Raw genomic sequence first — 26659 nt, forward strand, 5'->3', positions numbered from 1 at the left:
TTTTGTAGTGTGTAATGATTTGCAGACTCCCTTTGTCACTGGACAGTGAATCATATTTGCTGTTCCTCCCGAGCCTCCCTGAGCGGGGCCCTTTCTCTGACAGAAGGCACAGGACTTTCGCTTTCCTTTTCCTGTCTCGCTGTAGTCATCATGGTAGTCATGGGTTAAATAGCCCTACGCCTCCATTTCCCACAGTAGTGACAGATAACTATGAGCCGCTGCAGGTACTACACGCTTCTCTAACAGAACCAGCTGGTGAGTTGAGTCTTGATGTGTTCTAACTAAGTAACTTGCTAAAGAGATTCTAATTCACAGAACATGTATTCATGCTATCTAACTCTGTATGATAGCATGTACAATAATGCTGTGTATATATATACATACACGTATACTCTTACCATATATATATCCACATCTGTCTGTACATAGTATACCTGCATATAATCATTTTTACATATCTGTAGCCTATATCTATATCTGTACCCTCACCTACCCTTACTAGTTACTAGCTGCTGGCCAGTATGACTACTACCATAGTATCTTTATACCTGTATCATTGTACATATTAATACAACAATGTACATACATTGTATATTACTATTGCACTTGTACTGTTACATTTGCACTCTGGTTGGATGCCAAACAGATTGCCGAATGGGTACAATACAGTAAGGCTCAATACACACAATTGTTAAGGGGATGCAGACCAGAGAAAGACGTTTGTCTTGTTTACATCAGGGTCCCCCATTTTCAATTCATATTGACATTTATGACATACACAACATACATGACATTTATGGCATAGGGACATACATGACATACAGGTATTTAGTACTGATACATTTGTGACATAAACGGTATTCAAATATACAGTACTTTTACCCATAGATCCTGACAGAGTATATACATATGATGGGGAGGGGACTGTACATTAGGAGGGGGTGGGTGGGTGGGAGAGAAATATACATACGGTGGGGAGGAGACTGTACATTTGGAGGGGGTGGGTGGTTGGGGGAGGAGACTGTACATTTGGAGGGGGTGGGTGGGTGGGAGAGAAATATACATACGGCGGGGAGAGAATATATACATGCGGTGGGGAGGAGACTGTCTATTAGGAGGGGGTGGGGTGGGGGGTTTGGACATTTACGGTGGCCAGTTTTGAATTGCAGCCTCCCGTAGGTGCTCTTTAAGAGCGGTTTTGAATGTGGGTAGGGATTCACATTCCTTTACAGCTTTAGGTATGGCGTTCCACATTGATGTGTCATAATTGCGAAACGTGTTTAGTCCCTTTTTGAGCCGAATCTGGGTTTAAAGGGGAACTATCTTATAAATGGCCTTTTTGAGTGTTTAGCATTGTTTCCTAGCTATGTGAACTTATATTAATATGATCTATGTCTCAAAATTCTCATATTGGCTCATTCTTCCAATTCTCCTCTCACAATATTCACCCTCACTGAACTGAGTCATTTGAAAATGTGCGCGATATGTGATGTCAGAAAGACACCGCTGCATGTTAATGTTCAGGCGACGACGACGCTGCGCAGTGGTTTAGGAGCCCAGGCTCAAAACGGCTCGAGATCTTGAGGTAGAAAAATGCTGTTTTTGAGGACTTGATTAGAAATACAAAACAATGAAAAAAAATATATATATTACAGAGGTGTTCCATAGACTCACAGGAATTGTGTAAAAGTGCCCAAATAGTGAAAGAAATAGTAAAATAGTTCCCCTTTAACATGATTTGTTGAGCTTCCTCTGGTGTTGTGGTCGTGGTATTCACTGACCTTTGGGAAGTATTTTGACATGTACATGGGTACCTTAGTCGTATAGTGTATCTTGTAGACCAGTGCTGTATTTATGCTGTATAATGACTAGAGTTGTTCCGATACCGATACTGGTATCGGAAAAGCCGCCGATACTGGCTAAAATGCTGGTATCGGTATCGGCGAGTACCCTCTAATGCTGCGCTCCGATACCATATGACGTAATTTATCAACAACACTGTGGTCTGTTGAGTAAGCATTATAAAACAAACGTGTGCTTAATCGATTAAAGTGTCAATGCCATTTGTCATTTTAACAGCAGATACTTTCTTAAATGTCATCGTCCCGACAGAGCGGTGTTGACGGCGAGCTCATGGGTTCGCTTGGTGGCTGGTGTTATTAGCATTGAACAGCTAACCCAAAGCTAGCTTTAACATTACCTTGGCTAAAGTTGGGGCTATTCATATAATCCAGCAATAATGGCTGCAGACCTGCAAGCAAAGTACAGCAAGTTGGCAAAGGAGTATTCCAAGTTAAATCACAATGTCACCAGTAACGTTACAGTCTTCTATGGTCTTCCCATATACCGGTAGCTCATGCTAGCTAACGGTAACGTCGTCATTGCACAATTGCACGTCGCGTACACAATTAATGACATGTTGCGGACAGCCATATCGGCGACAATGTTTAGCTTTTAGTGCCAAATGATAAGAGTCTGAGGCGGAGTCTCAAAAGAGAATGTTGAATATTTATTGTGCAAAAATCACAACAGATCCGACTGCTACTGAACGGAGCCTTGTAGACAGACTGAGTAGGGTATATCTGCAGAGCCAGTGGGTAGCGAGTGCAGCAACGTATAATGTCCGTGTGGATCATTGGAGTAGGGTATATCTGCAGTGCTGAAGCCCCATACTCATTGATTAATGATACTAATACAAATCTATACAATCACCTGTTGTTGAATAAATACCATTACTTTCTAGTTATGACTAAAAAACAGTATATATAAAACAGTATTTGTTAAAAAAAAATATATATATTATATTTATAAAAAATTTATATAATATCGTTTTTTTTTTTTTATGTATGCACTGGTATCGGATAAGTATCGGTATCGGCCGATACCCAAAGCTTAGGTATCGGAATCGGATCGGAAAGGAAAAAATGGTATCGGAACATCTCTACAATGAATTTTAATCAAATCTATTCTTCTGTCATAGTTTTTTATTCATTCAGAGGGATCAATGCTGATATTCATGTTTGTCTCTCGAAGCAGGGGGTGAAGCACAGGATGTCAGACTGTGGACTGTATCAGTATCAGGAGGAGGTGGTGCAAAGGGCTCTCCGGGGAGAGAACGTCATTATCTGGCTCCCCACCGGCGGAGGAAAGACCCGCGCCGCTGTCTATGTGGCCAAGAGACACCTGGAGACCACGCCTGGGGCCAAGGTGGTGGTGCTGGTCAACAAGGTGCGTATGTAACCAAAGTGGACCTGCCCGAAGCCTAGTGAAGCTTAATATCTCCCATGGACTGAAACTTCGCAAGCCTAATATCTTTCTTGGCCTGAAACCTAGTAAGCCTAAATATCTATTGGCCTGAAACCTAGTAAGCCTAATATGGCCAAAGCCTAGTACGCCTAATATCCCCCTTGGTCTGAAACCTAATAAGCCTAATATCTCCCTTGGCCTGAAACCTAGTAAGCCTAATTAGATTAGATAGATTAGATAGATACTTTATTAATCCCCTTGGGGAAATTCAGGGTATCTCGCAGCTCACACAGTATACAGACATTGACAGTTCTCATTCAGTTGTTTCACGTTATGTCTGCATCATGAATTAAAAATAAGCACATGATAAAATTCAATTAAATCAAATCATGGCCAAATATGGCCAAAGCCTAGTAAGCCTAATATCTCCCTTGGTCTGAAGCCTAGTAAGCCTAATATCTCCCTTGGTTTGAAGCCTATAGTAAGCCTAATATCTCCCTTTGTTTTAAGCATAGTAAGCCTAATCTCTCCCCTTGGTCTAAAGCAGGGGTAGGCAACCCGGGTGCATTTGCATAGGCACAGGGGGCAGCAGTAAAAAAAAAAAAAAAAAAGTATAATTTTTTATTTTATTTATTTTTTTGCTTTGAAATATTATAGTGAAATATTTTGCACTGCTGTCGCATTGATCTTGTTGAAATCCTCCCACCGGTTCTTTTTACTACCACATATTTAATTGAGACCCTTTATTTGTTTATTATTTCAATTTAGCTGGAAATACATTGCTACATCATTCAGTAACATTTGCAGAGCCTTATAACAAAAACATTATTACGGTCACCATTGTGACCAGTAGGATTAATCAACATTGCACATGTTAAAAGCCATTTTTTTTTACTCAAAATGTGAGTATTACCAAGTCAACTTGTGTTCTTAAAACAATGACAATAAACATAGTTTTATTAGGTTGAAATAATGTGGTTGTGTACTTATTTTTCTGTTAACTTATTATGGATTGAAAACTGAAAACCGTAATGTAATGCACAGTAACTGAACTCAATATTTTTAAGTTCTGGTAACTTATTATTATTATTTTTTTACAGTGTAGTCTTGCGATCAATCAAAACTTATTTACACGATATACCTCACATTCACCCTCCATTCACATCCTGGTGTTCTCCTGGTGTTCTCCATTAGGCCTGTAGGTGGAGCTATGACAGCACACGTACAGTACACACACCGATGGTGTGTGATGTGTCCAAAAATGAATGGGCAAATGTGAGTGAAATGGTCGCACTGTATGCAGCTGTTTGTCTGCATTGCATTCCCCCCCCCCCCCAACTCAGATTTAGGGTTGATACAACCATCATAATAATATTGTTAATAATAACAATAATAATAATGATGTAATAATGTAAAAATGATCATAAAAAATACCTGATTATGAGAAATCTTTTTTACGATGCATGGAATATTGTTGAGGCACACTAGTTACAACTATATTTCAAACAGGCACTCCATGTCAAAAAGGTTGCTGACCCCTGGTCTAAAGCATAGTAAGCCTAATATGGTCCTTGGTCTGAAGCCTAGTAAGCCTAATATCTCCCTTGATTTGAAGCCTAGTAAGCCTAATATGTTCCTTGGTCTGAAGCATAGTAAGCCTAACATTCTCGTTTGGCTTACTGGTAGATGTTTGGTTTCCCATGCAGTTGACCCAGATTTAGGTGTGGTTAAATGTAGGCATAAATGTAGGGTTAGAGATGGAATTCAAAACGCACTTGTTTCACACCTACTGTACTCTAAAATGATGTTCAGCTTTCCTCGTACTGTATGTATTGCTGTTATAGCCAGGTCCTACTAATCACCACAAAGTACCAGAAAATACCCCAAAGTACCCCAAAATACCACAAAGTACCCCAAAATACCCCAGAATACCCCAAAGTACCCTAAAGTACCACAAAGTATCACGAAATACTCCAAAGAACCTCAAAGTTCCCCAAAGTATACCTCAACGTACCACAAAATACTGGCTCAGAGGTAGAGCAAGTCAACTAATGATCATATGGTCAATGGTTTGGTCAGTGGTTTGAATCCCAGCTCCTTCTGTTCACATGCCGAAGTGTCCTTGGGCAAGACACTGAACCCTAAATTGCTCCCAATGAATCTGGCTGCCATTGCTGTGAGTGCATGTGTGCATTGGTGAAGGAGAGGCAATTATAAAGCTCTTTGTGCAGGTAGGAAAGCGCTATATATGTGCAGTCCTTTTCCCATTCCCAAAGTACCACATATAATTTTTTTTATTTTAATATATTATAATCTCCAAATGTAATAACATCTGTATTGAACACTGAACAAACAGTATAAAAAAAATGTTTGATCAAAAATAAATTATTTTCAATTTTCAACAATAACAACACAACATCAACAACAATAATAACAGAACAGTATAACATTTTTGAACAAATTCCAGTAATGACGGAAGAAAAGAGACAACAGTAGGCAATACATGACAACATAACAGGACATTCTAACTGTGTCATTACATTACATTCTGTGTAAAACATATATTAAAAAATTAAATAGCTTATGAGCATGCATGAACATACCTTCACTATTCAGTGAAGAAGACTTTCCAAGGCTTCCAACCAGAAAACGTGCAAACACTGAAGACAACCATGACACAACTAAGGGCCCGGGTCCACCTATCTCACATTTTCACCTGAAAAACGCTGGCAGTGCGCCCGGTAGTACTGGGGCGGGCGCATGCGGTGAGAAAAAAAGTTCAGCAAGTTTAAACTTTAAACGCTGGTGCGGCCGCACAATAAAGCTGAAAGGCGCTGAAAAAAGAAGCCGACTGCAGCGCACTTCCTATAGGCGGCCGCATACGGCCCCTCCCCATTGGAATACATTGAAAAAAGACGCGTGCGGTCATAAATATGAGGCAGGTGGACGCGAGCCCTAAGACAACAATTAAAGTCAATGACAAAAGGAAGTGTGACCCTGACCTCCAAGACAACATGGTTAACATAAACAATTTCAGACAAGATGATGACAACAACTATGAATCATTATTCTCTGAAGACTTCACCAGGCTTCCAAACAGAAATGATTGTTGAAAATTGATAAAATAAAAAAGATTTGATAAAAATAAAATTGTATACTGTTTGTTCAGTGTTCAATACAGATGTTATTACATTTGGAGATTATAATATATTCAAATAAACATTTGTTTTGAAAATATGTGGTACTTTGGGAATGGGAAATGGACTGCACATATATAACGCTTTCCTGCCTGCACAAAGAGCTTTATAATTGCCTCTCCTTCACCAATTCACACTCACAGAGCAATGGCAGCCAGATGCCATGCAAGGTGCTAGCCTGCTCATTGGGAGCAATTTAGGGTTCAGTGTCTTGCCCAAGGACACTTCGGCATGTGAACAGAAGGAGCTGGGATTCAAACCACTCACCAAACCATTGACCATATGATCATTAGTTGACCTGCTCTACCTCTGAGCCAGTATTTTGTGGTACGTTGAGGTATTGGTATACTTTGGGGTACTTTAGGGTATTTCAGGGTATTTGGGGGGTACTTTGGGGTACTTTAGGGTACTTTGGGTGGGGTATACTTTGGGGTATTTTGTGCTGTATTTTGGGGTACTTTGGGGTATTTTGGGGTACTTTGGGGTATTTTCTGGTACTTTTTGGTGATTCGTAGGACCCTTATAGCCAGCTGTCACGTTCTCCAGGTTCATCTGGTGGACCAACATTACAGCAACGAGTTCAAGCCTCACCTGGGCCAGGAGTATGACTTGGTGGCGGTCAGTGGAGAATGTGAAAGCAAGGACTTCTTTGGCAAAGTGGTGCAGGACTCGCACGTGGTCATCTGCACAGCACAGATCCTGGAGAACTCACTGGTCACCGCGGACGAGGACAAACACGTCGAGCTCTCGGGTTAGTTGTGAATCACTTACATTACTGATGTAATGGTGTCAAGTCGTGATGCCTGACCCTCCCCCCCCCCCCCCCCCTGGCCATATTGAAACATTTCAATAGCTAATCACACTTAAAGGAAGACGCCAACATTTTGGGAAATTAGCTTACCGTCTTCTCCAGAGAGAGACAAGAAGATAGATACCAGTTTCCTCTCTGTGCGTTCAGTAGGAAGCTATCTGGCTGCATGTTAGCCTAGCTTAGCACAATGAATGGAAGCAGACATGGCCTCAGTTGTACAGTGTCCCCCACCCACCCACCCCTCCTACCCACCCTACCCTACTCTTCTTGTCTCTCTCTGGAGAAGACGATAAGCTAATTTCCCAAAATGTTGGTGTGTTCTTAAGGGGTGTGAGGGACTTATGTGAGATGTACTTGATTGCTCTAGCTCGATCATTACCTCATATCCTGTGTGTTACCTCATATCCTGTGTAGACATCACTCTGCTGATCATTGACGAGTGTCACCACACGAACAAGCAGAACGTCTATAACAAGATCATGAGGCGCTACGTGGAGAAGAAGCTGAAAGGAGAGACACGGTTGCCTCAGATCCTGGGACTCACGGCGTCTCCTGGGACGGGGGGTCAAAAGACCCTCAAAAATGCAGTGGAACATGTCCTGCAGGTCAGGGTCACAGTGTGTTTTTTTGCCTTTGTGACCACTAACACTTAGGCTACGTTCACACTGCCATAATGCTCAATTCTGATTTATTACTCAGATCTGTTTTTGTTTGTTTGGCTGTTCACATTGTTTTAAATGTGGCCAATATCAGATTCCAGTGTGAACTGGTCACGCTCCTGAACTGACCCGCATGCGCAAATGAACAATACAGAAGATGGGGGGAAAAAAGACAAATCTTTATTTATTTTATTTATGTCAATATAGGGTGACGTGAAAGTCGCATGATTGTTCAGACTGAGGTCGCATTGCAAAAGATCAGACCAGAATTGAAAATATCAGATTCCATGTGATTTGTGCTGTTCACACTGTCATGAAGAAATCTGATCCGAGTTACATATGAGCAAACAAATCAGATTTGTGCGACTTTCGTCTGCAGTGTGAACGTAGCCTTAGAGCTGGGTATTATATCACTTAGAGCTGGGTATTATATCACTTAGAGTTGGGTATTATATCACTTAGAGCTGGGTATTATATCACTTACAGCTGGGTATTATATCACTTAGAGTTGGGTATTATATAACTTAGAGCTGGGTATTATATCACTTAGAGCTGGGTATTATATCACTTAGAGCTGGGTATTATATCACATTAGAGCTGGGTATTATATCACTTAGAGCTGGGTATTATATCACATTAGAGCTGGGTATTATATCACTTAGAGCTGGGTATTATATCACATTAGAGCTGGGTATTATATCACATTAGAGCTGGGTATTATATCACATTAGAGCTGGGTATTATATCCAGTGGCGGCTCTGCCACTAGGGGCGCAAGGGCGCCGACCCACCTGCTGACTGCTGTTAAATCAGAGAGAAGAAGAAAATAAAACTTTTTAGTTTTTAGTTTTATAGCCCTATAAATAATATAAACATGTTTAAAATTAATAACATTTACTCATTTTAAGTATGTTTGTGTTTCCAATGCACAATATAACGTTATTATATAAAATAAAAAAAATACTCGTTTTCTTGAACAGGAAGTGACATCACGTTTTTTTTTTTAATTATTTCTCGGCCCGGGCTAGACGCAATAGCGCTCTGAGTGCGCGTCACGGTTTGATCGCTGTATCCGTCGAAGCCAATCAGTGCGTAACGCGTTGTGCGTTGAAATATGACTATTATGTTGGAATCCGGGCGCGATTTGAAGCGGTCTAGCCAGTAGCGTCAAGAATTTCTGTAGCCGCATTTCGCGGAGACGCTCTCTGATTGGCCGACGCCAGTATTTTTTTCCGTAGCAGAATTTCACAGAGACGATCTCTGATTGGCCAAATCCAATTTCTAATGTTCCAATTCTAGCTTATTCCGGTCCGTTGGTGAGAGATGTTGTGTTGTTGTGTTGTTGTGAAATGCAGGCAGCAGAGCGTGCCGTGACTGCAAGTTCTTTAGATGGTTAAGCTTAGGCACTCTTTCAAAGTTGGTTAAGGTTAGAGTTTGTCTTAGAGCATGGCGATAGAACGCCAGGTAGTTTGCAGTCTGTTCGACGCGGAAAAATGGACAAAGAAATGTACTTGTGTTGTGCTAACAGCCTAACAAGCTAACACTTGGCTAACAAGCTATATGGCGGATGCAGTCTGGAGACAGTGGACAGTGGATATACATCAACAGTGGATTATACACGTTTATCAAGCTCTCCTGCCCTGGACGTTTCAACTAAACAGTGAGTCTCTCTCTCTCTCTCTCGCTCTCTCTCTCTCGCTATACACAGCTGTCTCCGCGAAATGCGGCTACGGAAAAAAGTATTGACTGTGCTTGCTGAGACGATAATTAATAGGCTAGCGATTCAAAACGCGCTGCTGTGTTGTGAACTATAACATTAATTTAGCTGCTGCTGATGCATAATGAATGAATGGTGAGTTGTTTAAAATGACAACATACATGTGTTAATTATTTGATTTGATTGATCCGAGAGACAGAGAGAGATTGCTCCAGAGCATCTCAGAGCATTACATTTTCAACTCGACCTATTAACGAGAACTGCGACCTACAAGGCACCAGCGCCAGCGGCCGCCACTGATTATATCACTTAGAGCTGGGTATTATATCACATTAGAGCTGGGTATTATATCACTTAGAGCTGGGTATTATATCACATTAGAGCTGGGTATTATATCACATTAGAGCTGGGTATTATATCACATTAGAGCTGGGTATTATATCACTTAGAGCTGGGTATTATATCACATTAGAGCTGGGTATTATATCACTTAGAGCTGGGTATTATATCACATTAGAGCTGGGTATTATATCACATTAGAGCTGGGTATTATATCACTTAGAGCTGGGTATTATATAACATTATATAATATCTATTATTATATCATAGTGCTAATCAGATGTATCTACAGAGTTGTAGTATTAATATGTACAATGATACAGGTATAAATACACTATGGTAGTAAGTCATACTGGCCAGCAGCCTAACTATTAAGAGTAGGTACAGTATGGGATATGTACAGATATAGATATAGTATCTATGGATAGGATTATATGCAGGTATGTACAAACAGATGTGGATAGATCTACAGTATATACAGTAAGAATATATATACGGTATATACATCATTATTGTCCATGCTATCATACAGAGTTATATGGGTTATATGCAGGTGTATAAGTCGACAGGTTTGATACTGTATCACCCTTCCCATCGCCATGGAGTCCAATATGATGAACCAGGGTTTTATAACATGCAATGTAACATACCTAAGCAGATACCATGATATACTGTACAATATACTGTATCAACATCGGAAATAAATCCTCCTGAATATTGTGCTATTTCTATTTATTCACTCTTCCCTGCCTTTCTCTCCCTCAGATTTGTGCTAACCTGGACTCTTCCATAGTCTCATGTAAAACCTATGCCTCTGAGCTGAAGAAGATGGTACCCAGACCCACGAAAAGGTTTAACATTGTCAACAAAAGACCTGAGGTGAGACAACGCCCTACAGATATTGCTTATTAATCTCAAACCATTGTACCTTTGAGATAAGATAAAACAAGATATTCCTTTATTGATCCCCTTGGGGAAATTCGGGCGTCATAGCAGCACGGGGGAGGGGAGGTACCGGTATGGGCAGGCTAATAGTAGAAAAATAATAAATATAGGCAATACAATTAGATCTGAATATATGAGAAAAATAAACACTGTAAACAAAGGTGCAGATATATTATACATTACAATAAATATAGGCAATAAAGAATTTGAATCTGAATATATACTATGAGTTAGAGTACAAGTAAACAGTATACACAAAGTGCAGTATACACAAGGTACCCTAACTGGCATGATGTACATCATACATTGTAATCTGTGCAGGTTTTGGTGGTCAGAAATTCCTAATAGTTGTTGAGTTCTGCAGCCGTTAGTTCACCAGCTGCTGACAGTAGTACTTTGTTTGGAATAAGCAAATGCGTGACGGCTATTTTGTCTGTCTCTCAGGATCCATTTGAGGGTCATCTGAAGTGGATGATGAAGCAGATCCATGACATCATGGTCTTACCGCCCAACTTCACACTGAGTGAGATTGGCACGGAAAAGTACGAAGCCGATGTGGTGCTTCTAGAGCAGAGTGGTGAGAAGACTTATACAGACAAATAAAGTTATTATTATCATGTGATCAATCGTTTATATATTATCTATATAATTAATTATATTCTAAAATACATTAAGGGTTAGCTGATCTTTCTGTAACATGATTAATGGCAGCCAGTGTAGGGTTGGGCATCGTTTTGGAAACAAGTCTGTTAACGATTCTGCTTTTCGAATTCTGGTTCTTAACTATTCTTGATTCCCATTATTTTAAGGGGCAGGATCAATTGTTGTTGTTTTTAGTTTTTCTGAACCTGTAAATGATTGCATACAGGTTCATTTGGTTTCTGTTATTAATAATTCAATAATAAATCCATACTTTTTTTTATTTACTGTAAGTTACTATAACTGCAACACACATAACATATACCGTTACTGTTAGTGTAGGTCAAGGTGGTGGGTAGTTAGCTAGCTAGCTAGCTTAGCTCACGTTACTGTTAGTGAAGGTCAGGGTGCTGGGTAGGGGAGCGTACCTATGTTCCCCGGGTCCTATGTTCCCCGGGTCCTATGTTCCCTGGGTCCTATGTTCCCCGCTCCCGCTAAAAAGGGTGCTATGTTCCCCGGGTCCTATGTTCCCCGCTCCTGAAAAAGCGATAGAGTTGTGCGAGGGTGTAGATCATGGGTCGGCAATAGGCAGCTTATAATAAGCAATAATTTCTGGCCCGTCAGTTTATTTTGAGAATATGATATTTATTTAATTCTTATCATATTATTTTTATTATATGCATACTTTATCCATGTTGAGAGTGAATAACAGGTATATAGGCAGTGAGGTGCAATGTACCGTATAGGCTTGCTCAACATGAAGTGGACAGCGCGTGGTGCTGAAATGGCAAACACGCAGTGCATGAAATAAAAACACCAGTTCAGTAAGTCATTTAAACTTTATCTTTATTCATGACTGACGGCACCACACATGTGAACAGTAATGCAATTAAAAACAATGCAAAAACAATGCAATTAAACTTTAAACAAAAAAGTGCTTGAATAAGCGCCTGCAACAACGCGCTACATAGGTATTTGAATTACGAGACATTCGTTAACTAAATGAAAAATACAATTAGGCAATAACAGGCTTAGTATTAACTTAGACAATCTTTTCCATGACTTTTGAGATGAAGGTACGAATAGAAACAGGGCAGTAGTTGCCTGGGTCTAATTTGCTGCCTTTTTTGTGCAGGGGGGTCACTGTACAGTACCTGTTGACACGCAAATTCTGATGTGCAACAATGTATGTGTTTCCTGGAGCAGGTGTGACTGAGGGCAACAGACTCCTTGCTCAATGTGCTCTCCACCTGAGGCGGTACAACGACGCTCTGCTCATCAACGACACCTTACGGATGCTGGATGCCTATCGCTCCCTCAAGGAATTCTACCGCACCAAGGAAGAGACGGCTATCGATGGAACAGACTGGATTCTGCTGGGACTTTTCCAAGGTGAGAATTTTGTTTTGGTGTGATTCATATAATTTGTGTAGATTGCGGTACTCGCCAAACAACTTGAGTTGAAGGAAAGGCTCATGGACGGTGATTTGACTGGTAGGATCTACACACCATAAAATGGCTGCCGTAAAATGTTCGATCATGTTGAAATCAGAACTGTTTTCCCTGACAACGGCACAGTTTGGATGAACATTCCAGTGGCAGTCTGGCATTACTGAGTCCTGATCCCTGAGCACTGTCCACACATAGACCAACACTCATTCCCCTGACAACATTGTAGGTGTACCGATGGAAATGGCCATGACACACCAAGAATGGTCAGACTAGGATCGGTCAGTGTTGTTTCAGTGTAGTGTACCACTAGGAGGGACACATCACATTGTTAGAAGTAGCATTGTCGGGCGGCCGGGTAGTGCAGCGGACTAAGCGTATGTCTACCACCACAGAGACAGTGGGATCGAATCCAGCTGTGGTGCTTCCGGGTTGGCCGACCGTCCATACTAACACAATTGGCAGTGTTAGAGGGTGGGTCCTGGTCGTTGTAAACAGCGACTCCTACAGTTCGGTCGGGGCGCCTGCACAGCGAGGGAAGGATCTAAGAGAGGTAGTGTGACCTTCCACATGTTACACTCTCCCAGTGAGAGTCCGCGCTGCCAGGTGAAAAGAAGCGGTGGGCTGGGTACACATGTGTCGGAGGAAGCATGTGATAGTCTCCGCCCTCCCGGACCGACGGTAGGGGGTAGAGTGTGCATTGTCTCCCAGTGCTGAATAATAATAACAACAACAGAACAACAACAACAACAACAACAGAACAACAACAACAACAGAACAACAACAACAACAACAACAACAACAACAACAACAACAACAACAACAACAATATTAATAATAATATACTGTGACGAACCTGATAGGATGCAGGTTCGCCATGGATCAAATATAAACAAATGCGAAGGTCCACACAAGAGCTATATCAATCAATACAAGTATTTATTGATTAGGCGTTAAATCCAGGAGGAAAAAGCAATATAATGGTCGGGTTCCGTTCCGGGGTCAATAACACAAAACAGGCTCGCCGACAGAAAGAGGGATTGTTCACAGTTCCGGGGGAAGGAGATCTGTCACAATACTTAATTTGTATAGCACCTTTCATACAAGAATTGCAGCCCAACAGTAATGTAGACACAAAATAGACAGGCATAAAATGAGCATTGAGACAGTTCAATAATCGTAAAAATAGACATAAATTAGCATAGAATAGAATTATCTTGTAGACCAGGCCCATTGCAAGTTGCTGTACTCTGTCCTCTACTCTAAGCCATCCTAGGTTGTCAAAATGGGCAGGGGTGAGGTGGGTTTTAGGAGTAAGGTCAAGCAGTAGCCTGACCAGTTTGTTTTGTGATGTTTGTAATCTTGTTTTTAGTGCCTTTGAGGTGCTTTGGTACCATGAGGTACACGCATAGTCGTAGTACCCTTGAATGAGTGCTCCTGCTAGAGTCTTCAGGGTATTCTTGTTTACCAGAGAGGAGATCCGGTACAAGAATCTTGTTTGTTTGTTGACTTTTCTTATTACATTGGTTGCCATTTTGTCACAGGAAAGATTTGCCTCTAGGATGGAACCTAGGTATGTAATTTCATCTTTCCTTGTGACAATATTGTCACCCACTGTAACAGAGAAGCCGTTGGCCTTGCTGAGTTTGTTATTTTGATCCAAAGAGAATGGACTCTGTTTTACCCAGGTGTAATGATAGTTTGTTATCAGCGAGCCAGGTGCAGATTCTGCCGAGTTCTGAGCTGAGGGTTTTTTCCACTTGTAACTTGTTCTTGTCAGAGACCAGCAGGGCAGAGTCGTCCGCGAACAGGAACAAGTTGCAGTCACAAGCTGACAACATGTCAAATTAGGAACAGTAATGGCCCTAGTATGCTTCCTTGTGGAACACCACAGCTCACTGGGAGGGGGGGGGGGTAGAGTACCGTTTACCTCCACCATCTGTTCTCTCCCCTCCAGGTAGGATTGCATCCAGCTCACTGATGAACTATCAAAACCAATTGCTTTTAGCTTGTCAATCAGAATGGGGTGATTGACAGTGTCGATGTGTCAGGTGTTCCATAGCTTTGGTGCATAATTAGCAACGGCTACATCCCCTCCCTTTATCCCCTCCATAGCTTACATGAGAATGTTTTTGCTGTGTTCCATATAGTTCTAGTGATATCCATATAATATAATAGAATAAAAGTACTTTTCAGCACTACAGATTGCTCACAATAAACATTTAGGTAGTCAAAGATCTAAAATAAGAATAAGAATAAAAATCCAGTCAAGTATATACCTTCTAAAATATGTATACATTCTAAAATATACAGCCAAAAATATACAGTAAAATGTACAGTAAAAATGTAAGATGTAGATACTATATTCTACATATTCTACATCTTATATTATATATTATAAGAATAAAAGAAAAAGAAAGAAAGAAAGAATATTATAAGAATTATTATTATTATAAGAATTATAAGATGAGAATGGGTCGCAGCCCCAACATTCTCAGCCCAGACAACGCTACTCCTAACAACACAATTTCCCTCCCAGTGACATAGGAAGTCATTTCTGTCACCGTTCCAAGTTCTCTGATGTTCATTATGCTGGCGATCTAAACCGTTACCCTTACTTTGCACAGAGAACCAGGTTGAACTGAGGAAACTGGCGAAGGATGATCGCTTCGAGAACCCAAAGATGGGCGAACTTCTGAGCACTCTGTTGGAGCAGTTTGGCCCGAGAGAGAAATCCAGGTGCATCCTCTTCTGCAAGACCCGCAGAAGCACCCACTGCCTTCACGACTGGGTCCTCAACAACCGGGACTTACAGGAAGCTGGTATTAAGGCGGCCATCCTGACCGGTGCAGGCAATGGCATCAGTTACATGACTCAGGTATGCTGTTCTCAATGCTGAAAATATCGAGTGTAATTACAAATCCTTCATTACAATTTGACTTCTCTACGGGTGTGTTTCTGTTGTCCTCATATCTCTGCCTGTTTCTGTATATCCCTTCGTGCATGGGCTCCTGTAGACCGGACAGAAAGACACGATCCGTAACTTCCGCGATGGCGTTCTCAACCTCCTCATATCCACTAATGTCGCGGAAGAAGGCCTGGACATCCCAGAATGCAACCTGGTGGTGCGCTATGGACTGATGACCAATGAGGTCGCCCAGCAACAGGCCAGTGGGCGGGCCAGAGCGAGGGACAGCATCTATTCGGTGGTCGCCGAGGCAGGGGGGCGGGAGGTGCGCCGGGAACACACCAACGATTATCTGGAGGAGTTAACCAGTCGGGCCATTAGCGAGGTCCAGGGAATGGCCCCGCGAGAGTTCCGCACACGGGTGAGGCTTCTCTTGTACAGCTTCATCCCTTGTCCTCATCGTTCAGGGGCTTATAGATGTAGTGTGTCATGTTGGCTTCCTCTTCTTCTGGTATTTAATCTACGGTGCCCACCATCCTGCCTAAGTGCCCTCGAGCAAGGCACTGAACCGCAAAAAAACTGAGTAAACGTGTTTAATAATTGTGATTTCAATATCAATCAAAATAATCGTGATTATAATTTTTGCCATAATCGAGCACCTCTACCTTGTGTACATTGACAATAAAAGAATCTTCTTCTTGTCTCCCTTCAGATAACTGACTTACAAACAAGCGCAATCATAGCTGGTCGGCTTGCAGAAAACCTGAAGATAACGGCGAGGAGTCGCTACAGGGCGTCTGACGTCCAGCTCCTGTGTAGGAACTGCTATGAGCCTGTGGCCTGTGGGGATGACATCAGGCTTGTTGACGGTGTGCACTATGTCAACGTTAACCCCAACTTCGAGTGAGTTTAGCTCATTTGGGTATTCAAAACTACAACTAGAAACTAGGTATGTCCGATATTATCGGCCTACCGATATTGGCATTAAAATGTGATATCGGAAAATATCGGTATCGGTTTAATTTAAATTTTTTTTTTTTTTTTTTTTAAACATTTATTTAACCTTTATTTACCCAGGCAAGCAAGTAAGAACAAATTCTGATTTAATTCATTGTCAAAAGTATGCATAATGTTGTGTTAATTCCACGACAAGAGATATGTAATGTTAATTACCTGAAATTAGGGGGGGGGGGAGGGGGAACCCTGCATATATCGGTATCGGTTGATATCGGTATCGGAAATTAAGAGTTGGACAATATCGGTATATCGGTATCGGTAAAAAAGCCAATATCGAACATCCCTACTAGAAACCCCTGTGACTGCTGTAAGCGTTGTGTTTATTTGGTTTCAGGATGTACTATAAGATCGGTGGACAGGTGGAAATTGACAAGGACCTTTGGGACTGGGAGCCGGGGCGAGTGATTATCTGTAGTCACGGCAACTGCAACAAGGTATTATTAATAAACGTATTATTAATAAACTTTATTTGTATAGCACCTTTCATACAAGAATTGCAGAACAAAGTGTTTCACAGCAATGACATAAAATAGACATACTGTAACTGAGGGGTACAATTCCCTGACTGTATTAATAAGTATGGTATCATTAAACCACTACTGTCTTATGTACATTACTACTGGCCATACAGTACACAGGTATCTTATGATGAACACTTCCCACAATGACTCGGTTCCACACAAAACTGGATTTAAGTATTTATTAGCAGCAATGATAGTACATAATATACTTTACTTAAGGTGCGCTTATAAGGCAAAGGAATGTGCGTAGGCAAATCAATAACGTATGTCCATTCTCATATTACGCAGGAGATAATAATACAACCTGAATCTTAGGAATTATATCTATGGTACTCTGATAATGCAGCGGGAGATACTGGTAGGGTTCCCACCGGTTGTAAGCCAGCAGGGGGAGGAAATGTTCGAATGCAAAGTCTGGATCAACGGGGAATCAATAAGCTCCAGCTACGGGAGTCGGTACTGGTCCCTTGATCGGCAGACGAAAGCAGCAGCTGTAATCCAAGTATGCGTGCAGCATAGGTGAAAGCCAGCCAGCCTCTCCAAGAGACGGGCTCGAGTGATGTTCCTCACGGGTAAATCCCACACAGTAGTGGGGTGTAGACGATTCTCCTCCGCTCCAATAGCCACAGGACCAAAGCAATAATCCAGTTGGAAAGGGCTCTGCATTCACCGGTGTAGATTCTCCGGTGCGCGGTACTTCACATTAACTAGGTCGAACTTGACGTTATTCCACTAAGCTCAGACACTTTACTATCCTATTCGCACACGGTTATAAGTGCTCTATTTAGATGCACGGTTGCTCACTTCACTTGGTCGTTGACTCGTGATGAAAGCTTTACGTTTGAGGGTAACACGTTTCTAGGTTAACTCGTTCGAGAGTAACTTGACTTTAGGCTAAGTGCTGCTGTCTCAATGCTCTATTTGGGGCCAAACGGGCCTTACTTCACCGCACGTTGTATCGTGGGTGAGGCTTCACTTGGGTAACTCGAACTACTTCTGTATTCACCTGCGCCGTATTTATACGTTAGGTGAACAAACTAGTACCAGCCTTATTCCTGTCTCGTATTCTTGCGCAGAGCCGGGCATGTTCAGACAAGCCTTGACGGTGGCTTTGAACTCGGCATTGGGGGTATGGCTGTGGCGCCTAGGGGGGTCGCTTCCAATAGGAGAACGAAGTATTATGGTCTGTACTAGGTTAAAGGGATATTCCGTGTATATGTACAAAGAATACACAAGGGATATCAGACGATATACAAATCCTATGCAATATATATCAATCAGTAAATATATATATTCGGTTTAATCTGATCCTTCGTAACACATACAGTAGGCCCAAAATGAGCAACAGTCTGACTCCATAACATCATTCAAATCCTAACTCAAAACCCACCTGTTCAAACTGGCATACTCACTATCAAGAGGTTTATTTGTCACATACATACCAGGGCATACAGTGAAATGCGGGATGCTATAACTGTACCCTGTGTGTCACTGTTTTATACTTCCTGTTGTTTGTTTTGTTTTTAACTTCACTGACACTTGTTTCGTTGTTATGCCCTGTAAGGTGACCTTGGGTGTTCTGAAAGGCGCCTCCAAATAAAATTTATTATTATTATTATTATTATTATTATTATTATTATTATTATTATTATTATTATTATTGTTATTATTATTATTTTCTTTTTTTTATTATTATTATTATTATTATTATTATTATTATTATTATTATTATTATTATTATTATTATTATTATTATTATGATTATTATTATTATAACATTTGCATAAATATAGACATATTATTAGCAGAGAATCTACTAAATAAAAGCAATGCATAAAGTGCAGACATAAAACAAGTATAAAATAAACAGAATAAAAGCAGTACAATAAAATAGCTAATTTACACTGAAATAATCATACAAATAAAAAAGAATAAAAGAATGCGGGCGGTCAGGTGGCGTAGCAGAGATTGCGTTCGTCACCAACCCCGGAGACGCTGGATTCGCCCAGCTCACAGCTCCGGGGTTGTCACCAGCTTGGCTGGCCGTTCACACTAATACAATTGGCAGTATTAGAGGGTGGGAGAAGCTGGCGGGGTGGGTCCGGGTCGTTGTAAACAGCGACTCCTAAAGTTCGGTCGGGGCGCCTGCTAAGCGCGGATAGGATCTAAGGGCGGTAGTGTGATCCTTCCACACGTTACACGCTCTCAGTGAGAGTCCGCGCTGCCAGGTGAAAAGAAGCAGTTGATTGGCTAGACGTGTGTCGGAGGAAGCACGTGATAGTCTCCACTCTCCCAGACCGACTGTGGGGGGTAAGTGCGCAGCGACCAGGAAGGGGATTGGGAATTGGCATAACGACTAACATTGGGATGGGAGAAAGGGAAAAAAATAAAATAAAAGAATTTGCATAAAATAGAACAATACTGCATTGCAATAAAACAGATGTTACAGAATATCAGACCCCTAACCCTGCGTCCTGTTTGATGTTGTCAATCGGTAGAGACTGAGACTCCTTTTCTTAGCACAGTCCGTGCTGTTCTTCATACAGGATACCAGAAATCCTGGCTAGTTAGCCACAAGCCTAATGCAAAATCAATGGGGCCACGCTCTGTTCTGTACGAGCCCTGAAATAAGCACTATAACCTTTGCCACCTAAGTAGGTTTCAGCATTTATTTCAGGGCTTGTGCAGACTGCAGTGTGGCCCCATTGACTTTGCATCAGTCTTGCGGCTAACTAGCCAGAGCTGCGGGTATCCAGTGTGAAGAAAAGCATGGATTGTGCTGAGAAAGGACTGACTGACAACATCATTGGTGAGTAGGAAATAGAGCTAGGGCTCCACAATTCTAAACATATACTCTTTAAAATAATCCTAACCACACACTGTTCTGTTTTCAGTCTTCTCTTGAATCTTGAATCTTGACTGTGGTTGTTCTAACCTGTATTTACTATTTGCTGAGCGTGTATGTGTAACATGCTCACACCTGTGCAATACAACTGTAGTCTTCTCCTTTTAGCTACTGAGCAAATCCACTGTAGCAGTTGGAAGTTCAGTGCCTTGCTCAAAAGCATCTCCGGAAGTTTTTTTTTTTTTTTTTTTATCTTTTTCCCCCTCCTTTTTCCTCCGATTTTTCTCCCATCCCAATGTTAGTCGTTATGCCAATTCCCAATCCTCTTCCTGGTCGCTGCGCACTTACCCCCCCACAGTCGGTCTGGGAGAGTGGAGGCTATCACGTCACGTGCTTCCTCCGACACACGTCTAGCCAATCAACGCTTCTTTTCACCTGGCAGCGCGGACTCTCACTGAGAGCGTGTAACGTGTGGAAGGATCACACTACCGCCCTTAGATCCTATCCGCGCTTAGCAGGCGCCCCGACCGAACTGTAGGAGTCGCTGTTTACAACGACCCGGACCCACCCCGCCAGCTTCTCCCACCCTCTAATACTGCCAATGGACCTATCTCAAACCCTGCCCCTTTTCTTGATCCTCCAATCACAGCTGTCGCTTACCTCCGAGGAAGTCCGAGGTAAGCGACAGCTGTGATTGGAGGATCAAGAAAAGAGGGCAGGGTTTGAGATAGGTCCATCGTATTAGTGTGAACGGCCAGCCAAGCTGATGACATCCCCGGAGCTGTGAGCTGGATTCGAACAGGCGAATCCAGCGTCTCCGGGGTTGGTGACGAACGCAATCTCCGCTACGCCACCTGACCGCCCGCCTCCGGAAGTATTTCTAATGGAGGTTGAGAGTAATAATATTTCACTCTCCTCACCCAGGCCTCCCTGTCGGGGTAGGCTTTCGTACCGGCGGTCTTGCGATCATTGATTGATTGAATTGATTGATTGATTGATGGAAAATTGCAGAATGGGTACAATACAGTACGGCTCTATACACACAGTTGTTAACACTTTCAGTGCCAGGGACGTCATAACTCGTTTTATCAACCCAATGCCTGAATGCCCACGACGTTTATTAGCATTTTTTTTATCGTCTATCCCTGTGTAACTGCAGGTCAGTCGCTTAGACCTGGGATCAGTCCATATGTAGAGGCGGAGCCAGCTGGCTCTTTGAGCTGGCAAGCTGTCTGCTCAACATGGAAGTCATCGCGGGACGGGAATCAGCCTGGAATATATATTCACAGTAGCCAATACTCAATCAATAAGCGTGATCGATTTTTGGAATGGCGATCAGGAATTGGAATGATCTTTTTGGAGAACATCTGATCTGAGGTAAGGAATCTATTTTACCAGTCTTGGGATAATCAGAGATGTATTCGCTGAGATCTCAGCGTTTGCCCTATGTGTGTGTGTGTGTGTGTGTGTGTGTGTGTGTGTGTGTGTGTGCACGATCGCTGATGAGGAAATCAGATAAGCGTGCATACGTACACATATACTATCAATAATCTAGCGTTTATTTGAAAACGATTCATAAATAGGCCAAAAAATTACAACGTTTTTGTGTATTTCTAGAATATTCCAGTAAACGTCTTTTATCATGGAATCTTTATATTTTCCTTGAAAACGAGGGCTTTTCAAAATGCTATAAAACGAAAATGAACCGATAAAAAAAAATCTGCTTCGACAATGTTGACTGGAAAACGAGTCATTGATAAGCGACGGGCAGATTAGACACATAATAATTTAAAACATAGATTAGGCGTTTTTAACGCTAACATTGAAGTGGATGGTGGGCATTCAACCGGTAAATCACTTTGATCGCCGGGGTTAAATTCATAATTTACCATCCCTCGCCAGCCCTATTTAACATGGAGAAGTTCCCCTTCTTTGCAGGGCTATAACTTTTTAAATTGTATTGCTAAATTGACATTACTATGGCCCATTCAACGTCCTATATCTATTGTTCAGGGTGTAGCAACGTTATACTTTTTCATTCACATATTCATACTAAAATACGGTCTAAAGTATAAGTATGTTTTTATCGTTTTCTGCAGCTTTCTCCAGAACTTGATTTATAGCCCTAAATGCATTATATTGATGATCAAATACAGTTTGGTAGGAATCTGTGCGAGATAAAAAAATTCAACTGGACGTGCTTCTAGGAGTTACTACGTATGATCTGATGTTGACCGGATGGGGGGGGGGTCGTTTATAATTCTGTGGGCAACGTTATATCATTCATCTAGTGTGGGTGATATGATCATTAGAGCAGTTAGTATCGAAGACATTAAAAAATAACGCTGAAACTCACCGTAGCTTCCTCGCGCCGTTGGGAGATGAGCGTGGAACAGAATTTTTTCTATTATGGGATGTCGAAATATCCAATCCATTTCCAGGTTGTATAATAGTATATACGTCCAAATCATGTTGTTTATCGAGTTATTGGTAACGGATTGCTATCCGTTGTGATCAGCTCGAGTCCTGGGACTATTAGCGAGTGATCGGACCGAATTGAAATGAGCACCAGCTTTCACTTCCTGTTTCTGCCCTGGGCGATCCGCCGATCGGCCACCAGATGGCGCTCTTGAACCGTTGGAGAGTTGAGAGGGGCTCACCAGTACATATAATGTCTCCGGGGGAGAAATATGATTTCGATCACAGATTTTTGAAATATTGATATCAAAGACGCTGTCCAGCGTCTTCGGCGGAATAAGCATGGCGGGGAAAGACGCTGAACAGCGTCTTCGGCGATTAAAGTGTTAAGCAAGGGCTCTGAAAGTGTTAAGGGGATGCAGACCAGAGAAAGACTTTCGTCTTGTTTACATCAGGGTCCCCCATTTTCAATTCATCATAACATTTATGACATACAGGGCGGCTGGGTGGCGCAGCGGACATTGAGCTTGTCACTAACGCAAGAGACACCGGTATCGAATCCGGCTGTCAGCGTTGCCTCCGGCTTGGGCCGGCCGTCATACTGCCTCAATTGGCAGAGTCAGCGGGAGGGGAGTCGATGGGTGGTAGTCTGGTCGTTGTAAAACAGCGACTCCTACAGGTCGGTCAGGGCGCCTGCACAGCAAAGACAGGAAATGGCGGGGGCAGTGTGAGCCTCCCACACGTTACTCCTTGCCAATGAGAGTCCGCGCTGGCAGGTGAAAAAGAAGTGACTGGCTGCCTCCACATGTATCGGAGGGGACATGTGATGGGCTTCTATCCTCCCTACGACTGGCCAGTGGGGGTCACATGCGAGCAACGATCAGGACAGGGGAGGGAGAATTGGCACGAGAGGAAAATTGGGATGGGAGAAAAAAAAATCACAGAAAAAGGAGGAGAAAAAGCAGGTAAAAAAAAACATTTATGACATACGATTAAGATATACAAATATACACTATACAGTACTGTTTATTTACAGACAGAGTTTCTAAAAGAGAATATATACATTTGAGGGGGAGGAAACTGTACATTGGGGGGGGGGGGGGGGGGGGGGGTTGGCCATTTACCGGGGCCAGTTTCGAATTGCGGCCTCCCGTAGGTGCTCTTTTAGAGCAGTTTTGAAGGTGGGTAGGGATTCACATTCTTTTACGGCTGTGGGTAGGGCGTTCCACATTGTTGTGGCATAATTGCTAAACGTGTTTAGTCCCTTGTTTGAGCCGAATCTGGGTTGAACATGATTTGTGGAACTCCCTCTGGTGTTGTGGTCATCGTATTCACTGACCTTTGGGAAGTATTTCGACATGTCCATGGGGTACCTTAGTGGTGTAGTGTATCTTGTAGACCAGGCCCATTGCAAGTTGCTGTACTCTGTCGTCTACTCTAAGCCATCCTAGGTTGTCAAAATGGGCAGGGGTGAGGTGGGTTTTAGGAGTAAGGTCAACAGTAGTGAGTAGTCTGACCAGTTTGTTTTGTGATGTTTGTAATCTTGTTTTTAGTGCCTTTGAGGTGCTTTGTTTGGTACCATGAGGTGCAAGCATAGTCGTAGTACCCTTGAATGTGTGCTCCTGTTAGAGTCTTCAGGGTATTCTTGTTTACGAGGGAGGAGATCCGGTACAAGAATCTTGTTTGTTGGGCGGCTGGGTGGCGCAGTGGACATTGCGCTCGTCACCAACGCAAGAGACACCGGGTTAGAATCCGGCTGTCGACGTTGCCTCCGGCTTGGGCCGGCCGTCATACTGGCTCAATTGGCAGAGTCAGCGGGTGGAAGTCGATGGGTGGTAATCTGGACGTTGTGGACAGCGACTCCTACAGGTCGGTTTGGGGACGCTTGCACAGCAGAGACAGGAAATGATGGGGGTAGTGTGAGCCTCCCACACGTTACACCTCGCCAATGAGAGTCCGCGCTGGCAGGTGAAAAGATGCGACAGGCTGCCTCCTTGTGTACCGGAGGGGACACGTGATGCAAGGCTTCTATCCTCCCTACAACCGACCAGTGGGGGGCATATGCGAGCAACGTTCAAGACAGGGGAGGGGAGAATTGGAAACGCGAAATTGGGATGGGAGAAAAATTGAAAAATAAGGAGAAAAAGTGGATACAAAAAAAAGATTCTTGTTTGTTTGTTGACTTTTTTATTACATTGGTTGCCATTTTGTCACAGGAAAGATTTGCCTCTAGGATGGAACCCAGGTACAGTATGTAATTTCATCTTTCCTTGTGACAATATTGTCACCCACTGTAACAGAGTGGCCTTGCTGAGTTTGTTATTTTGATCCAAAGAGAATGGACTCTGTTTTACCCAGGTGTAATGATAGTTTGTTATCAGCGAGCCAGGTGCAGATTCTGCCGAGTTCAGAGCTGAGGGCTTTTTCAACCTGCAACTTGTCCCTGTCAGAGACCAGCAGAGACTATCACAAGCCTTCTTTCACATTTAGGCCACCAACGCCCCCATCAAGCTGATCTTTGTACTTCCATCCTGTCTGTCCACAGGAGTGGGGTTTTGAGATGAAGTACAAGAAGCTCGCCCTGCTGCCCATGCTGGCAATCAAGAATTTTGCCCTGCAGACCCCAGACGGCAGAACCACGGTCAAGAAGTGGAAGGATGTTCAGTTCCCTGTGGATGACTTTAGCCTCACTGATTACTCCAAAGACAAGCACCCAGACTTGTTTGAGTTTGACTAAGACGACATCAGAAGCAGTTATGCTCAAAGCGTGTGTGTGATAATGACTTATTGCTTGGTGGTTGTTTTTTTTAGGTTGATGTTTCCCCTTCGTCTCTTTTCTTTCCCCCTTCGGTCTCAGTGGATGTCTTGGCTTGTCTGAGCATTTGCAGATTTTGATGACCAAGTTGTGTGGAGGGAAAACGTGCCTGGTTTTAAAGTCACACTGCCCCATGCCTCATTTTAAAGTCACAGTGCCCCGTGCCTGATTTTAAAGTCACACTGCCCCGTGCTAGCATGGCTTTGTGCTGTAGGGCACAGTGGTGCAGGCAGCCATGTAGTAAAACCCATTACACAATGATCAGGGTTAGAATTGGCATGGCAGCTTTGTTGATGCCCAAAGGACCCCCCCCCCCTCTCTCTGTGTCTACATGTGAGTTTCTTCTGCTCCATCTCTGTCAAGCTTGGACATGCAATATTCAGCTGCGCTGCAGCATGACTCCTCACCAACTCTCATTTTGTTGTTGCTTTTGTTTTTATATATTCATGTATTTACATGTATTAATTTAACTGTTTTATAAAATGTTTGATTTTTTTGCATTATACTGTACATCTTTAATTTGCACTATCTATTTCAAATTTGTTTTATTATATCAATGTTTGAGCTTACATGCACTAAATAAACATCTTGTAAAAAATAAGAGAAAATTAAAATTAAAAAAGACTCGGACAGTCTGAACTGGTCTTTTCTGCCGTCATAAATCTAACCACTAGATGTCACTGTTGGTTCTCTTATATCTTTCCACACCAGAGGGCCCCACTTCCACAGGTAAACATGATTGATTGATTGATTGATTGATTGATTGATTGATTGATTGATTGATTGATTGATTGATTGAAAACTTTATTAACAGATTGCAGAATGGGTACAATACAGTACAGCTCAATACACACAATTGTTAAGGGGATGCAGACCAGAGAAAGACTTTCGTCTTGTTTACACCAGGGTCCCCCATTTTCAATTCATCAGGACATATATGACATACATGACATACAGATAGTCAGTACTGCTACATCTATACATTTATGACATACCAGATTTGCAAATACAGTACTGTTTGTGATACAGAAGGAGTCAAGAAAAGGGAGTATATACATTTGACGTAGAAACTGTACATTGGAGGAGGTTGGGTGGGGGGGGTTGGGTACACTGGGATATTGACAACCATACTGG

At 42.3% G+C, this 26659-nt stretch overlaps 1 protein-coding gene across 2 annotated transcripts; it reads left to right on the plus strand.

Annotated features, from left to right (window-relative positions):
* The first annotated feature begins 138 nt into the window (after positions 1-138).
* On the plus strand, positions 139-26127 carry LOC311240267 (ATP-dependent RNA helicase DHX58-like). Of its 2 annotated transcripts, none has more exons than XM_084328822.1 (12): positions 139-255; positions 3037-3228; positions 6990-7194; positions 7669-7859; positions 10734-10847; positions 11358-11490; positions 12759-12944; positions 15629-15879; positions 16019-16330; positions 16622-16812; positions 17261-17360; positions 25256-26127. In XM_084328822.1, exons 2-12 carry the CDS (start codon positions 3052-3054, stop codon positions 25445-25447), a joined length of 2052 nt encoding a protein of 683 aa, XP_084184948.1. In that variant the 5' UTR covers positions 139-255; positions 3037-3051; the 3' UTR covers positions 25448-26127. The 2 variants fall into 2 exon arrangements, with proteins under 2 accessions (XP_084184948.1, XP_084184947.1); XM_084328821.1 differs by having other exon boundaries at positions 147-255; positions 3034-3228.
* The last annotated feature ends 532 nt before the right edge of the window (positions 26128-26659 follow it).

The sequence above is a fragment of the Notolepis coatsorum genome, assembly GCF_963971535.1.
Source record: "Notolepis coatsorum genome assembly, chromosome: 14".
NCBI lineage: Eukaryota > Metazoa > Chordata > Actinopteri > Aulopiformes > Paralepididae > Notolepis > Notolepis coatsorum.

Coding starts and splice junctions, on each gene's coding strand:
- LOC311240267 (XM_084328822.1), top strand. CDS start 3,052: ATGTCAGACTGTGGACTGTATCAGTATCAGGAGGAGGTGGTGCAAAGG. Junction 3,229..6,989: donor TGGTGGTGCTGGTCAACAAG/GTGCGTATGTAA, acceptor CACGTTCTCCAG/GTTCATCTGGTGGACCAACA. Junction 7,195..7,668: donor CAAACACGTCGAGCTCTCGG/GTTAGTTGTGAA, acceptor TATCCTGTGTAG/ACATCACTCTGCTGATCATT.